General features: G+C 36.7%; 1 protein-coding gene across 4 annotated transcripts in view; it reads left to right on the forward strand.

Moving 5' to 3' along the window:
- Window positions 1–18,287, forward strand: part of RIC8B (RIC8 guanine nucleotide exchange factor B) — a 106,411-nt gene that overhangs the window by 37,790 nt on the left and 50,334 nt on the right. For 2 of the 4 annotated variants that reach the window (XM_019808358.2, XM_019808360.2), the window contains exons 3-4: window positions 1,671–2,279; window positions 13,521–13,615. In XM_019808358.2, coding sequence (XP_019663917.1) covers window positions 1,671–2,279; window positions 13,521–13,615 — 704 coding nt within the window. Of the gene's footprint in view, window positions 1–1,551; window positions 2,280–13,520; window positions 13,616–18,287 lie in introns of those variants that run through there. The other 2 variants (XM_034643625.1, XM_034643626.1) reach the window with 2 other exon arrangements.

Genomic DNA, 18,287 nt, shown 5'->3' on the forward strand with positions numbered 1-18,287 from the left:
AAGCTGTATAAGACCTGACTGATTCACTCTGGCTCAGTACAGCCTCTCTGGCCTTTAATTTCCATATCTGNGTTTTGGGGGTATTTTATTGTTGCTGTTGTTCTCTTTGGTTTAAAAAGGAAGGAGGTAAAGGTGTCTTTTTAATTCGATATATAGAACTCCCAAATTCACATATATAATATTTTATAATACCTTATTAATTACATGTTTCTTAACTTAAACAGCAATGTAGATGATTTCTCTCCTGAGTAAAGTTATGTGGGAGCAAAGGTTATCTGACTCCACCCCCAGGAATATAGTACATAGGAAGTAGTATATTGAATGTGGTTTTGTTTTTGTTTTTTTTTGTTTTGGATGTGAAAGATCAGACATTGGAGAAAAATTTCCTTTTTTTATATTTCTATAATGGGCACATTACACTTACCCTACCCCCCCAAACTTGTGTTCATTTTTTTAAAAATTCTTTAACAATGATAATAAGACATTGAAAGTCCCTTCTAGTTATCATAGATGGCAGGGCTAGAGTTGACATTGTTATAAAATTTTTTCAGCTTGTCAAGTTAATTTCCTTCCTACCTCCATCTAGAGAACATAATATGGCCGACCCTTGAACAATGTGGAGGTTAGGAGTGCTAGTCCGCAGTACGGTCAAAGAATCTGTGTACAATTTTTGACTCCCCAAAAACGTAACTACTGATAGCCTACTGTTCACCAGAAGACTTACCAATAACATAAATAGCCAATTAACACATATTTTATGTTATGTATTATTGTATTCATACTTTTACAATAAAGAAAGCTTGAGAAAAGTGTTATTAAAAACATCATAAGGAAGACAGAACATATTTACAGTACTGTACTGTATTTATCAAAAAAAAATCCACGTGTAAGTGAACCCGTGTAGTTCAAACCCCTGTTGTTCAAGGGTCAACTGTACATTTAAAGCTGGCACTTCATAGCTGTACAACTAGGATGTACTGAGAAGGTACACACAGCCTGGGATTCTTGCCAAGATCATAATGCTTGACCCACAGACAGCCTCTTTTTAAAGAGTTAAAGTCTGATGTTAGGTAAATACAAACTTTGTAAAATCTGATGTTAGTCCTTGTTGTTGCTGTTGTTTTTATAAAATGTAACAGGTACAGAAATGGTCAGCAATAGAACAGCTTATACCTGCTTGCTTCACAGGTGTGAGCTTGAGAGACCCAGGCCTACAGTTTATGGACAAGAACGCTGGACCTTGAATTTTGAAAGAATGATCAGTGGTTCTTAAGTTTAACAATGATAGGAATAATTATACTCAAAAAATGCAAGATAGATATGTACACTTTGGGTCCATCAGCTATGATTCAGACTAATTGCCTTTATCCTGATAGCATATGTAGTCTGATATTAAAAATCTGTTGAGAACAAAGCTGTATAAGACCTGACTGATTCACTCTGGCTCAGTACAGCCTCTCTGGCCTTTAATTTCCATATCTGTAAGTGAAAGAAGTGCAGCAAATACAAGGTCTCTTTCAGTTCTAACATTCTGTGACTTAAAAAAAAAAAAAGTAAAAATCTTTTCTAGCCAGAAACTGACTGTTGTTATATACATTGGTAGAGAAGTATACTGTTTTAAATGATTTAAGCCAAGTAATGATTTTTGCATACTCATTCTTGTTTTTCAGAAACTCTGTGAAGGCATATTTAAAGTCCTTGTAAAGGACATCCCAGCAACATGTCAAGTGTCCTGCCTGGAAGTTCTCCGTATTCTCTCCAGAGACAAAAAGGTTTTAGTTCCTGTAACAACCAAGGAAAATATGCAGATACTGCTGCGATTAGCCAAGTTAAATGAGTCGGATGATTCTTTGGAGAAGGTGTCAGAGTTCCCAGTTATTGTGGAGTCATTAAAATGTCTGTGTAACATAGTGTTCAACAGTCAGATGGCACAGCAGCTCAGCCTGGAACTTAACCTTGCTGCAAAGCTCTGTAACCTCCTGAGAAAGTGCAAGGACCGAAAGTTTATCAATGACATTAAGTGCTTTGATTTGCGCTTGCTCTTCCTCCTGTCACTTTTGCACACCGACATCAGGTCACAGTTGCGCTATGAGCTCCAGGGACTACCGCTGCTAACCCAGATCTTGGAAAGTGCCTTTAGCATCAAGTGGACCGATGAATATGAATCGGCCATAGACCATAATGGACCTCCTCTCTCACCTCAGGAGACAGACTGTGCCATTGAGGCCCTCAAAGCTCTCTTCAATGTGACGGTAGACAGTTGGAAGGTGCATAAAGAGGTAAGGTTGAGAGAGATATTCTTATCTACGTATAATTTAATTGGTCTGGGGGATCCCTAGAACTTGCAAGGGAGGAATGCTTGCTTTCCATTTGTGTAGCACTTACCAGAAAAATAGGATGAAGATGGACTATTTCTTTTTTTTTTGTTTTTTATAGATTTTTTAAATTTTTAATTCCAATTAGTTAACTATGGATTATTATTTTGTAAGGTGCCAAATATAGTTCCTTTTCCCAGCTGTACTATCACCTGCCTTTTTTTAAGTGTCTCTTTCAGGAACAAGATTTAAATGATAAGATTTGAAGGGAAGTAAGACAATATGGTTCATAAAGTTATAGGCATTTACAATGACTGCCATCGTAAAGAAAAGAGAAATCAGGCCAGTTAAAATTGATCAATCGGAACTGATGTCTGCTCAGAAGAGCAAAAGATGCTGTGTGTATCCCCTATCATCCCTAGAGTGTTACAGTATTAGATAACTGTCAGAAATATAGGACTACAACTAGATATCCATACTTGTACACAGTCCTAGAAAATAAATACAATTACACCACAGTGTGGGAAAGTTTTTTTTTCTGGACTAAGATCCTATTCTGTGGCTTAGACCTTATAGCAGCTCAAAGTGAGGCAGATTTGATAGTTTATATCTATGTACCCACAAGAACAATATGCTAAACAAGAAACTTAGTTTAAGGAAGGCAAAAATTGGGGTGCCTGGGTGGCGCAGTCGTTAAGCATCTGCCTTCAGCTCAGGGCGTGATCCTGGTGNCAATATGCTAAACAAGAAACTTAGTTTAAGGAAGGCAAAAATTGGGGTGCCTGGGTGGCGCAGTCGTTAAGCGTCTGCCTTCAGCTCAGGGCGTGATCCTGGTGTTCCAGGAACAAGCCCCACATCAGGCTCCTCCGCTAGGAGCCTGCTTCTTCCTCTCCCACTCCCCCTGCTTGTGTTCCCTCTCTTGCTGGCTGTCTCTCTCTGTCAAATAAAGAAATAAATAAATCTTNTTCCTCTCCCACTCCCCCTGCTTGTGTTCCCTCTCTTGCTGGCTGTCTCTCTCTGTCAAATAAACAAATAAATAAATCTGTTTTAAAAAAAGGCAAAAATTGTAAGCCAAGTGGACATAAACTTTTTTCCTTGTTTCTAGAATCTTAACATTTCACATTTATGCTCTTTCTTTAACTGTAAATGATGAGTGAAATTGAGCCCCTGCCTAGAAAGAAAGAAAGAAAGAAAGAAAGAAAGAAAGAAAGAAAGAAAGAAAGAAAGAAAGAAAGAAAAAGAAAGAAAGAAAGAAAAAAGAAAAGAAAGAAACGAAGTATTTTGGTGCCAGCCTTAATTATCTTTTCTGACGATTGACTTGAGGACTTAGGCTCACATGTTGCTGTGTGCATTTGAAGCAGTGCTCACCATGAATACAGATCTGTTTTTGCCAGCAGCCTGCTTTGAGAGGATTATCTCAGTGCAGGGCTATAGTGGGAGTATGCAGGCATCTGAGTTCTAAAGTGCAAATAGGTCTATATTTTGAAACCAAATATTTGAAGATCAGTCCTAACAGCTGTTTTAGATGACTGTAGTATGGTCAGTTTTTCCTGAGACTTGGCAGGAAAAGATGTGGAAAGCCCACATGCTCCATTTATGCTTTGAAACCAAATATTTGGAAGTATTTAAAATATTATGTCTCTATGCTTATTTGGTACCTTCTATGGTTATTTTTCTTACACTCTTTGTTTTGGTGTTTTTAAGTTCTCCATTTAGTTGCAAGAGCTCTTCTGAGACTGTTGGTTTGCCATTGTTGGAGCCCCTGTTATTTAAATTGTGCTCAAAATAGTAGCTCACACGGTTCAGATTCCTGACCAAAAGGGATTATTATAATTCAATGGATGCACTTCAGTATATGTACAGAATGACATGTAATATATATCAGTAAGTTGAGATTAGCCTTCATCAGTGTAATAGGTGGGGCTGGAAGAAGCCTTAGAAGATGTTGAAGCAGCAATTACTCATTCTGGGTTATAGAAAGTGTATGCTCCAAAAGACACATGAGAAAGGATCAGTAGTCCTGAAGCAGGCATCTCTGCCGACGAGCTTCCTGTGAGTTGTGGATCTGTAGATAAAGCCATTATAAAATGTGCCCAGTTATTGTGACTCTGGGCTATTACTGAAGTTATAGGAAATTTAAACAGTATTGAAAACAGGATCTTGCCAACCCATTTAGACAAGAGTGTGGGAAAGGTTTTTTGTTTTTTTGTTTTTTAAACCATTGAGTCTCCATGAGTCTCCAAATTCAAATTTCAGCAAACATTTGGCCAGTCATTCAGTTAGTCAATAAATATCTATGGCCAATTCGTAGGTATTATGTTGGCATTGTGTAATATGTTGGCAAATAGTAGACATAGTCTCTGCCTTCAGTTTTGTTGGTGAGACAAGTAATAAATAAGTAAACAAATATATAATTCAAATTGCGTTAAGTGCTGAGAGAGAAACAGTGCAATGATTGAGAATACCTAGCATAGTCAGGGAAGACCTGTGAAGGTGTCACCTGATATAGGATGACTGAGCATGGTGGAACTGTTTGACAGATGGGGAGATGAATGTTTCTCAGAAATTGAACAGCATGTGAAAAGACCCAGAAATCAGAGCATAGGGAGGTACCCACAACTTAGTGTAAGGAAAATCTGTAATAAGAATGCAGAGAAACTTGTCAATAAGAGCCCATTTACTTGGATTTTAATAACGCCTCAATTGTCAGATGAATGGCATCTTTCTCCAATTGAGCAACCACCTGAAGAATTATTAATACTTTAAAATACCAATTGAAATAAAGGGATATTGAAAACTTATTGTACAGAATAATCCAACCTTAAAATTTAACTTTAAAAATAATATAATTTTCTTTATAATGAAAATATATGTTCATCATAGAAGATCTAAGGGAAAAAAGCATACAAGCAATAAAAAATTACAAATCATCTGTAAACCCACTACTCAAAGATAAGCATTGTTTACATTTGATGTATATGTTTCTAACCATTCTTCATTGTATAATATATAAATATAAACATATATATAATTTCTTTATACAAAAATGCAGTCATTTTGTAATCTTGACCTTTTTTCCCCACAGTAAATGTTCTTGAAGAGTAGTGGTTTTCAAAATGTTCCTTGAAGCCGTAGAGTTCCTAGGAGTAGGATGAGTTCCAGGTTCCCCACTCTCACTTTTTTTTTTTTTTTTAAAGATTTTATTTATTTGACAGAGATAGAGACAGCCAGTGAGAGAGGGAACACAAGCAGGGGTGGGAGAGGAAGAAGCAGGCTCATAGCAGAGGAGCCTGATGTGGGGCTCGATCCCACAATACCGGGATCACGCCCTGAGCCGAAGGCAGACGCCCAACCGCTGCGCCACCCAGGTGCCCCTCTCACTTTTAAAAGAGCATCTTTGATTGTTGCAGTTGCTGTTGTTTTTTCTCTTTATATTAGGTTGTAACTAGATATCTTTGGAGGATAAAAAGAGTTCTGCAACCAAAAAATAATTTAACAGCCAATTTATTCTCCTCTTTGTCAAAGGTTGATAAAGCCTTATGAAGAAATACTCTTCATAAGTCGTTTTATACTTAATAAGTATTTTTATACTTGAATATTCCTTCATAAAGATCTATTAACCTTTAACAAATTCCTTATGTGTAGGCATTTAGATTGTTTGCAGTCATTTGCTATTTTACATGGTAATACAATGAATTTTCTTATTGTAAAATTTTGTAGATAAATTCTTGAAATTGTTGGGCCAATGGGTTTTTTTTAAAACTCTAAGGGTTTTTGATATGTATTGCCAAATTGCCCTTCAGAAGAAGAGTGCTAGTTTATACCTTTCCAAACCTTGGGATTTCACCTTTAAAGATCTTTATTACACAGCTCAACTGTTACAGAAAATACAGATGTTTGGTTTTGGTTTTAACTGTTTTACTAAGTATTTTTATCACTGTTCATATACAATTCATCAAAAACGAAAATTAATGACTAGGTTTTTCTCGAGGCTTAGCAGATTAGTGCCGTTTGTTCATTTTAGGTCCCTGCCTCAGTGTTAAATTCCTGCCTGCCTGCCTGCTGATACCATCAGCAGATTAATTTGGAGATTCCTTTCCATTCAGTAAGAAATGTAGCTGGCCTTATATCCACCTGGTGTCCTTCTGTCTCTCTTACTTCCTTCTTCCCTCCGTGGCCCATTCTCTCCCTTTCCTAAAGGTAGTATAATGTTTAAGACAGTCAAGGGCTCCTTTAGCAAGACCTGAAGTCAGTTCTAGAAAAGTTAACTGAAATGGTCTTGTCTTCCTCCTGCTTTACTACTTTGCTAAATCTCTTTGTTGGTGGAGGAAAGTATGTTAATGTAGAGATTCCTTACTTAGCACACATTCCCTTCTGCAGTGCTTCCCAGGTTATCCATGCAATGTAACGAGAAGACACAAGGACCAACAGACATGGTAGAGCCAGACAACCAAGTGCAGAGAAGTAATACAAGTATCTGAGTAGTCAAAAGAGGCATTTGAATCAGATAAAACAGTGAATGTCCACAGGAGTTAATTGGGAATGTCACGTTGTAACAGAAGAGGTTAATGCCATGATTATTTTAGAGACTTTAAAGGAAATGTGGGAAAAGGACATGGTATTAATTAAATAAAAATAAAGCTTCAAGCTCTGCCATGATTTTTTGCTGAATCATCTTTTCAGTAAATACTGAGAGCCCAATATTTGCCTCATTCTACATTAGGCATATAAGATACAAGAAGAAGAAAGCATCATGCCCTCAAAGAACTAACAGTCTCATAAGAAAATCAGGCATAGGAACACAGATGGATATACAGATGTTTGTTACATTACTTATATTCTTCTCTATATTTTCTATATGTTTAAAAATAAGACTCCTTTCAGTAATGCATAGATGCTTCAAATTCCATATGTTCTAGATCTTTGGGAGTATGTCTGACCTCACTGGCATAGTCTTTCTGCTAAACAACCAACATAACCCAGGACAGAGTACACATTCAATAAATATTTGTTTAATGAAAAATGAAGTGTGATATAAAGAAATATATAGGAGAAAAAGTCCAAAGTTAACAGGGAAGAAGGAAAAGTTTATGATACCTTTTAAAATGTCAAAGCTATTGGGGCACCTGGCTGGCTAATTTGGTTAAGCGTCTTGATCATGATCTCAGGGTCCGGGCATCAAGCCCCACGTTGGGCTCCCCACTCAGTGTGTAGTCTGCTCTCCCTCTGCCCCTACCCCCATTCATATTCTCTCTCTCTCTCTCTCAAATAAATAAAATCTTTAAAAAATGTCAAAGCTATTAAAAAATTCTCTAGAAGCCTAAAACATTTAATAACATTGTTTAGAGCAGTAGATTTCTAGCCTTTTTAGAGTTATAGCACTCTATTTTATAACATTTATCTCTTCACTCGTAAATTACTTAAAAAAAACATTTATTACTCTGTGCCCAGCACCATGTTTGATGAAAAAGATGCAGAGGTAAAATACATTATCTTTGCCTGTAAGGAGACAGAGATATTTGAACATATACAATTTGATAAGACAAATAACCATGGTAGAGGTAAGCAAAAGGACCAGCGTGAAACAGGGTCAAATGCTACCTGAGATATAGCTATATTTATAGGTAAGTGTGTGTATACTTGTGTGTGTGAATATGTGTGTGTGTCTATGTCTGAGTGTCTTTCATTTTTTATAGAATTGAAATCAAATTTTCATAGGACAAATTTCCTAAACCTTCTTGAAGAAATTAGAACTACCCTGGGATAACAATACCAGATTAGGACTCAGTGGTGTGCAGTATTCTCCCTTCAGACTTTCTCAGGCATTGATTAGATCAGTTGTTGACACTTTGAATGAAAAGATGTGAGGAAATTGATACCTTTACCAAACAAAAGTGAAATCCTCCACAGTTTGCACAGGAGAAAAAAAGCAGCAGGACAGTAATAGAATTTGTAATTAAGAAGTAAGTGCTATATAAAGAGATCCCAAAGAATTTCCTGAGTTTTTCTCTCCCTTTTAATTGAGTGTTATCTTATTTTGATTTCCACTATCACAGTAAGCCTGTTTGCTTTCTCTCTTCCTCTTTCCTGGTGACTTTTTTTCCTCTCAACCTTTGGAGAGAATGATTTCAGAGGAGAGAATATTGATATCTTAAAGATATGAGTTCAGAGGAGAGAATATAGATATCTTAAAGATATCAAAACTAAGATGAAGCAAGTAAATTATAGTTACATGTGTTTGTATAATATTTTATAAAGAACAATTGTATTTAATCTTTCCAGCATTCTTGTGACACAGGAGCATTAACCCCATTTGACAAATGAGGACATGAAAGAGCAGCGAGCTTAAATTACTTATGGAAAGTCATACAGTAGAATAGCCAATACTAGAAAATAGTATCCACTTTAATCTTTGTTAAATAAGACTTCTCAAATGGTAGCTCTCATTCAACAAATTTTGACTGAGACAGACTAATGGAATAAAGAGTCTAGAAATAAACCTACACATATATAGTCAACTGATTTATGACACAGGTAATGTTGAAGTGCAGTGAGGGAAAAGTGTACTTTTTAATAAGTTATACTGGATCGATTGTATGGCTGTATGGAAGGAAAATGAATTTGAATCCCTATTTTATACCATACACAAAAAATTAATTTGAGATGGATAAGGACCTAAATATGAAAGGTAAAATAATAAAGCTTTTAGAAGGAGATAGATTATCTTCATGACTTTATCTTAAGTCAAACATTTCTTAAGTAGGCAAAGATTTCTAAAACAGGACAAAATAAAAATCAAATCTTAAAGGAAAAGTTGACAAATTGGTCTTCGTTAAAATGAGCTCATCAAGAGAAGAAAGTAAAAAAGCAGGCCACCAAATCAGAAGATATTTGCAACACATCTATAAATAAAGGACTCTATCCAGAATACGTGAAAAAGTCCTACAAATCCATACAAATAAAGTCAGTGAACCCAATAGAAAAATCCGCAAAAGACTTGAACAAGCACTTCACAAAAGAGGTATCCAAATGACCAGTAGTCATATGAAACCTCATTAGTCATCGGAAAATGTATAATAAAACCTTAAGACCACTGCACACCCATAAGAATGACTAAATTTTAAAACTCTAACAATACCAAGTGTTGACACAACTGTAGAGCAACTAGTGGGGTGTAAATTGGTATAAACACTTTGAAACACTATTTGGCAGTATATTCTAAAGCTTGACACAGCAGATGAGATATAAGAAAGTATATTCACAGCACTACTCTTCAATGTAGCCCCAAGCTGGAAACAATCCAAGTGTCCATCAAGAGTAGGATAGATAAGTAAATTGTAATATAGTCACTGTATTCAGCAGTGCCTACCTGTGGTGAAGGACCAGATTTTTTTGCCCTAGCTATTAGAATAAAACTCTTGTATAATACAAGTAACACACAGTGTCAAACTGGAAAAGTCTCTAAATGCTCACGCACACTTTTTGCACTGGTGGCGCTGCAGCTCAGTGGCAAACAGGGTGTGGACCAGCACTGGGCCACAGACTGCACCTTGAATAGCACTGCTCTCGAGTGATGAAAATGAACATGTCAAGTGATGAAAATATGTCGACTAGCTACACATAACAACCTGGATGAATCTCAGAACCAGACACAAAAGGGCCTATATTTTATGATTTCATTCAAGCAAAGTTCAATGACAACAAAAATCACTGACCTGTGATATTAGAAACTAGAATTACTCTTGAGGAGCAGAAGATTGTCATTCGAAGAGGCCATGCCGAAGTTCTTGATCTTGACGTTGGATTATTTTTGTGCTGGTTATATGGATGTGCTCATTTTGTGAAAATTTATCTAGCTGCCCACTGATGACTGGGTCTCTTTTTTGTTTTACTTATAATTTACATTAAAAATTATTGAACACTGGGGCACCTGAGTGGCTTAGTTGGTTGAGCGTCAGACTCTTGGTTTTGGTCTGTTCATGATCTCAGGACTGTGGGATTGAGCCTCGCATGGGCACCACGCTGGGTGTGGAACCTACTTGGGATTCTCTTTCTCCCTCTCCCTCTGCTTCTTTCTCTCCTCTCTCTCCCTCTCTAAAATAAATAAATAATTATTGAACACCTATTAAACACATGCACTCTAAACTTCTGAGGGTATTAGATTAGTGGAGAAAGCAATGGAAATGCAAATATATAAACAAATGTGGTATTACAAGTTATGATTTTATGAAAGGAATCATAACAAGACACAGTGATAGAAAATAATGAAGGAAGAAACCTACTTAGATTAGGTGGACAAGGAAGGGGCTTCTCTGATGAAATATTTTAGCTGAGACCTGGGAGATGCAAAGGAATTGGTGATGCCAAGAGTGGAGGAAACAATCCACGGATTTCCCCAGTTGTTTTGGGTAGATAAATAAAGAGAATTTAGTGGATTTATGGTAAAAGAGGGCACTGCAGACATTGGTACAATTTGGGAATTGGTATTATAAAAGTTGGGACAGAAGGAAATGGTATGGGAAGAAGTAGGATTTTGGTTTACAATTGCAAGTAAAAAGACTAAAATCAATAGTTTTGCAAAAAGCTTGTCAACACCAGTGTGAGAAGAGAACAATTGTGATATCTAGAATAAAGGAAAAATCTAGTTTTTGTTTTTGTTTTGAGAGAAAGCATGCATGAGCAAGCTCATGGGGGTGGGAAGTGGCAGGGTGTGGGGGTAGGGAGAGAGAATCCCAAGCAGACTCCTCGCTCAGCACAGAACCCAATGCAGGGCTCGGTCTCACGACCCTGACTGAGATCATGACCTGAGCCGAAATTAAGAGTCATATACTTAACTGACTGAGCCACCCAGGCACCTCAGGAAAATCTAGTTTAAAAGGAAGTGCATGGGGCGCCTGGGTGGCTCAGTCGTTAAGCGTCTGCCTTCAGCTCAGGGTGTGATCCCAGGGTTCTGGGATCGAGCCCCACATCAGGTTCCTCTGCTGGGAGCCTGCTTCTTCCTCTCCCACTCCCCCTGCTTGTGCTCCCTCTCTCGCTGGCTGTCTCTCTCTCTGTCAAATAAATAAATAAAATCTTTTAAAAACAAATGAAGGAAGGAAGGAAGGGCATCCCTACTTAATTTTCAGAACCAAGGAAAATATAATCTTATCAAGAGTTAAGAAATGGAAGAAGTACCTGGGTGGCATAGGCAGTTGGGCATCAGGCTCTTGGTTTTGGCTAGGGTTTGTGATCTTGGGGTCAAGGGATTGGGCCCTACGTGGTTCTGGCTGGGTGCGGAGTCTGGGTTTCTCTCTCCCTCTGCCCCTCCCCACTGCTCACACTTGTTCACCCTCTTTCTAAAATAAATGGATAAATCTTTAAAAAAAAAAAAAGTTAAGTGGAAGAACTTCACATATGTTTCAGTGTGCTTCATGTAATTTGGGGGAAGTAAAAGTGTATTTACATATTAGAGAATTTTGTTTCAGGCATTTGGAAAACGGATGGCGAGTGGGACAGTGTCCAGGTCAATGCTGCCAGTCTTCGCGTCTCTGGAACTCCACTGATTCCTCTTCCCCTTTTCTTTCTTCCTTCCCCAATACACGATTATTTCATTATCACTCATTTCAGCTTTGTCTTCTGTTTCCTTTCTCCCTCATCATTCCCCCTCACCTTCGCATGTTCCGTTGCAAGTGCTAAGCACTTCCTTGTGTATCATCCTCTTTAATTCTTTTATAACCCTAACAGTCACATATGTGTGGAGATGTGAGTGGGGAAATTTAAGCTCAGAGAAGCTATATGACTTGTCTAGGGTCACAACCTAGACTCTAGACTCCAGTGCGGTGCTTTTTCCATTACGCCACTGAGGCCTTCGTCTCTCCCAAATAAACATGTAATAGTTTTATGCTTAAAATACTGTCCTCTGCATTATGAGTAATGAAATTGTGCTCTATTGTTAGATTTTACAAGACGCCTCTTCTCACATCTTACATATATGAACATAAGAACATATATATGTATAATATGTGAGTATATTTCACTTTACACAGACTTGAAATAAATATATACTAAAGTTTTTAAATTTTTTATAAAGTTTTTTAATTTTTAAAAGTTTTTGAAGTAATTGGTGACTTCCTGAAGTATAGCATGTGCAGGATCCTATTATCACTCATTTTATCTGTCTTCTTTTTTTTTTTTTTAAAGATTTTATTTATTTATTCGACAGAGATAGAGACAGCCAGTGAGAGAGGGAAACACAAGCAGGAGGAGTGGGAGAGGAAGAAGCAGGCTCACAGCAAAGGAGCCTGATGTGGGGCTCGATCCCATAACACCGGGATCACGCCCTGAGCCGAAGGCAGAAGCTTAACCGCTGTGCCACCCAGGCGCCCCTTATCTGTCTTCTTAATTACTAAAAATCTGGAAGAAGAGAGATATGACCTTGATGCAGGTGATTAAAGAAAGTATAGTGGCCCAAGAGCTCACTAAAAAAGAGGAGGTAAACTAAGTGATTATTCATAACTTAGCTTATTTCCAATGTTTGCTTTTTTCCCTCTGACTCTGTGTCTTTAATACCAATGAGTGAGTAAACATCGGGAAAATAGGAGATTAAACTCAGATATCTTGTTTCTCATCACTTGCCAGTAATTCTGGGGGAAATAGCAAGATTTGGGGGAGCTAGGAGATTAAGAAGACTCATTAAAATTAAGTTGGTAGATTATAGATTTTAACTTATTGCTTTTGAAAATTAAGAAATGAGGCATTAAGGATGTACAACCCACTCTTAAAATATCTGATAGCATTACATCTATTTGAACTTTTATAACAATTAGTAGACTGGAAGAGTGTATTATCAAAAGAATCTAGGCTTTCTGGACATGGCAAAGATCAATAGGTGAATTGAATGTTAATGTAGGACAGAGTGGGAAATGCACGGATGTTGATCCTGAATCTCTTTGCCTGACATGCCCCGAGGGAGCAGCTAGATCAGCACCTTCTGGTTTCTGCCGTTTCTGGAGATGGTTGTAGCTCTTCATATGAGATAGTAACTATTCACTTAGTATTGAGAACTTTTTCTACAGTATCCTGACTTCTGTTACATATGGTGTAAGAATGACTGTTTAGGGGGACAGGTGGGCCGTAAGATGACTCCCAAGATGTAGTAATACACCAAACTCCTTCATTAAGGCATTCAATCCCCAATTTTTCCTCTTGTCTTTTTATTTGCTGTAGAGTGATTCTCATCAGTTCCGTGTCATGGCAGCTGTCCTTCGCCATTGTTTACTAATCGTAGGTCCAACTGAAGACAAAACAGAAGAGCTGCACAGGTAGGTAACCTCTGTGTTGATATCTCAATGAAGGACATCATCAATTCTTGTTTTTATACATCTAATTTTAGTTGCTATAAGCACAAGAAAGTGAAAAAAATTGGTAATTCAGGTAACTAGTGAGAAATCATTACTGTGCCCTGATGAGAAATTTTCATTCTATCCCCTTTGACTTTGTTAAATTGAGTCGCAACAAAAGAAGAGAATTTGGCATTTGTTGCATTCAGCAATAAAACCCAGAGTAACAATAATAATAGCACAATTCAGTCGTTACTGAAGACTATGTGTGACATGATGCTGAGTGCTTTGTAAAGATTAAGTTATTTTAATCAGCACACTCACCTTATGAGTTAGGTACTGCTATTTTTCCCTTTTGATAAGTGATGAAATTGGGGCATAGAAAAATGAAGCAATTTCTTTGAGATCACACAGCCCTAGTAAGTGACAGGGCTTGGATTTGAACCCTGCTTTTCATTACTACAAACTAATACTCTCACTGTAAGAGTATTTACCAAAAAGTAGACCATTAACAATATGTATTAATTAAATTTTAAAACTTGTTATAAAAATTGGGTCACAATCTCAAGTATTAATATTTTAAAAATAGTTCAAGTGTTGTGACTTGCCTGTTGGAGCTCTTGATAGACTACTGCTAAAATGTGTCATTCTGTAAGAACTGAGTTCATCCATTTTTCTAGTTCTCTTTCTATTCTAGATCAGACTTGCAGTAACATCACTTCTGACTTTAATATAAGACTGCTTATGGTGCTTTACTCTTTTAAAATACAAGTAGTATTTTTTATCAGATTTTGTTTATTTATTTGAGAGAGAGCATGAGCAGGGGGAGGAGCAGTGGGAGGGGGAGAGGCAGACTCCCCACTGAGCAGGGAGCCTGACTCACAGGGCTCAATCCCAGGGTCCCCGGCTCATGACCTAAGCCGACAGGAGATGCTTAACCAAGTGAGCCACCCAGGCACCCCAAATACAAATGGCATTTTAAACAATTCAAATAAATTCAAATCTGCAAACAATTGACTTTGGCATTAACTCTGCTTTACAAATAAAATTGGATTCTTCTTAATAGTGGAAAGCACTTTTGAGCATTTACAGTATTCTGTTTTTCAAAATATGGCTTAGATAAAACTATAGAAACACAACCAGAGTGTAAAAATGAAACATAACCTTAACTGATATTTTTCAATCAAATCCTTATTATTTTAGTTATGATCAGCAATTTATTATTTGATATTGTACAGTTTGTTGGTGGGTTATCTTTATGTACTCTGCCCTGCAAACATTCAAAAGATTATTTTCTTTACAATTAAAAAGTGTGATTTTTTTTTCTTCAGCTCCAGATCAGAAGTTCCTTTAATTTTCTTGAGACCGTGCCTTTAAAAAATAATCAGATTAGGTGCAATAAATCATAGCCTCTGAAAAGAGTTAATTAAACATTTTGACTCTCTATAATTTTTTTCATAATTAAGAAACACTAGAAATACAGATACTAAAACTTCTAAAAAATGGATTTATAATAAGCCCAGGAGTAAATTGGTGGCTTTTTTTTTTGGAAATCAGATATCATATGTTAAATGACATTCATACAAGAACATGAGGAGAAAATGTTTGGGAATTGTTACACTAGTTACAAAAAACATTGCTAAGGATTTCTCTGATAAATTTAATATTTTAATACAGCACCCAGTATTTATCAAAAGAGAGCAAGAAGAGAGGTTTTAAAAACCAGATTTTTAAAAAAGTAATCAGATTTCTTTATTTTCCTTCTGATAATATTTGCTTTAAATATTCTTAAATAAATTTTTTTAAAAAGTCGCTCTAATAAAATATCTATTAGCTACACTGTAAAAAGAAGGGATATCCCTAGAGCCACAGACAGGATATAGGAGTATATCTCAAAGGCTTTCTGAGGAGATTGAGGTTGCTGCTGACTTGACAGTTTATCTGGAATGGCCCTGCATGTCCCTTTAATCAGAATTAAAGTGATTAGTATCATTTGAGAGTAGTGACTCTAGGCTAAGCCATTTAAATACAGAGAAAACTGTGTTGACCTCAAAGGGCTGTATTAGGAAACTTATCAGGATTGTAATATCCACTAAATTCTGCATTATCTATAGTGGCCCTGAAAATCATGTGTGTGTTTAAGGCAAAGTTAAAACAAAAAAATCAGAATGTCTTTCAAAGTAACATTTTGTCCCATTTTTTTGAAAGTTATTTTCTAAGTTTGTTTTTACTTTTTGACTCTTTAAGGAAAAATGTAATGAAATAGGTAAACCTGGATAGTATATGATTATGCATTATCGTCAAACTCAAAGAGCTGTAGTAATGATTAAATGAGAAATTAATAAAGCACTCTGTCCCTGGCACTGAGGAAATACTCAACAAGTGCGTGAGCTGCTGTCACCTCTGCCATCACACTGCTGCCACCGCCACTCCTGTTACTATTATTACAATAAGCACACTGGCTTTTAGATCCAATACTGAGTTCCAGATCTCTTTTTAAAAGTTCTTTTTCATTCTGATATTTTGCTAGGAACTTATTTCTATGTATATCCTGTGATCATATAGAGAAATCTATTTTCCATTCATCTAAGTTTTTCTCAAGTCAGATATGTTCTATGATACATGCATGGCAGTAGTCTGCTAGGCTCCTGTGAGTGAGTAGAAACATGGCTTGGCAACAGCTTTTTCTGATGCGCGGTCTCTGTAACAGACAGCGTCCTTTTTTCCCCACCCCCAGAGCAATCAAGAGGACATGGGCATAGAGATAAAATGTGTTAGCTCACATAGACAGCTGACCTTAACCTTTATTTCCACTAATCAGCATCTTAGATAGTTTTTAAAATCTACTTATTTCATTTCCTTTTGTCTATACTTAAACAAGTAAATTGTTGGTTTGAGCCATCTTTTTTGATACATTAAAGGACATCCTAATTCTGTTCATCTCTGCTATCTTCCTGAAAGTATTTTCAGCCCTCTTGTCCATATTCAGTAAGCTTGTTCATAAACAGCCAAAAACATTGCATGTGGATGTGGTTGTGATTTTATTTTAGAGAGAAGGGGGGGAAATGGGAATGGCCTAAACGCTAGAGAGGTGAGGAAAGGGGAGGGAAGGACCAGATCTGATTTAATTTATTTTAGCCTCTCAATCTAATTTCTTTCACTTAGTACATTGGCATCTACAAAACACTTTCTCTTTTTTTTTTTTTCCTGCGCTCAAAGAGCCCGTGTGTCTTTAAAAGTACTTACCTCCCTGCCTTTTTTGTTGTTTCTTTGCTTAAACTAATTTATTTTATCTTGTATACTGAAGGAGACAATTTAGTACCTAATGATACCTCATTATAATCCTAAGCAATGTCTTTTTTTCCAGCTTTATTGAGATACAGTGGATGTATAACATTGTTTAAGGTGTATAATGGCGTTGATTTGATAGACTTACATATTGCAAAATGATTACCACCACAGCATTAGCTAGGCATAATGTCTTAAACATGGCCAACTTTTAATTAATGTTTGAAAACTAAGGGGAGAGGAGATAGGGGAATGGGTAGAACAGATGAAGGGAATTAAGCGGTACAAACCTCCAGTTATAAAATAAATAAGTCACAGGGATGAAAAGTACAACATAGGGAATAAAGTCAATAATATTGTAATAGTGTTGTTTAGTGACAGGTGGTAACTACACTTAACATGGTGAACATTGAGATTGAGTAATGTATAGAATTGTCAAATCACTATGTTGTACATAGTGAAATTAATATACTATGAAATTAACATACTATGTTGTACATAGTATGAAATTAATATAACATTGTACGTCAGCTATACTTCAATAAAAAAAATTTGTAGAAGTTTGAAAATCGGATGATTTCATTTTGGCTTCTGCTTATTAACTGAGCACTTACTACATGTTAGGCACTATGTGGAGCTCAAGGACAACAAAGATGAATACAGTATAATGTGTTCTCCAGGGCTCACCAGCTAGGGGGTAAAACAGACATGTAAGTAAATAAGTGCAGTTATTTTGATGAGTGTTGTGTAAGACACAGACAAGCTTATGCAGGTATACAGAAAACAAGAGAGTTTACTTTGTCTGGAGAGATTGGAGAAAGGAGGGTCTTACTTTATGTTTTTGTTGTCATTAAAACTCCTGATTCTTACTGTGAATAACAGTTATCTGGGTGAAGAGAGAGTTTTTGAACTATCACTGAGCACCATGCTAGGTGCTTGAAGGGCTCCACGGTGCATACTCTGGAGGAACATGAAGTCTAAATGAGGAGACAAGACATAAATATTATGAAAAGATAAAAAATAATTCAAGACCATAATAGAAGAGCTATCACAAGATAGTTTTTGAGTAGTTTCCCAGTGAATTAATTGTCCAAATAATAATTGCTAATAGAATTTAAAGGACCAGCTCACTATGGTCTAACATGATGAGGAAAGTCTTCCTTACTCATGCTATACCTGTTCTCCATCCTCATCCAGACCTCTAGTCTCCTGGTGATTCCTGTTTCTCCTGCCTATGAGCCCTCTATGGGTTTACTTTCTTCCCTCTCTCTTCTAAAGCATTGGTTCATCATTTCAACCTATCTGTATGCCCTCACTGTCATGTCCTGCCAGTCTTGAAGCACCCAACCCCAGATCTGTCAGACCA

This window comes from Ailuropoda melanoleuca, chromosome 15 (genome assembly GCF_002007445.2).
Source record: "Ailuropoda melanoleuca isolate Jingjing chromosome 15, ASM200744v2, whole genome shotgun sequence".
Lineage (NCBI taxonomy): Eukaryota > Metazoa > Chordata > Mammalia > Carnivora > Ursidae > Ailuropoda > Ailuropoda melanoleuca.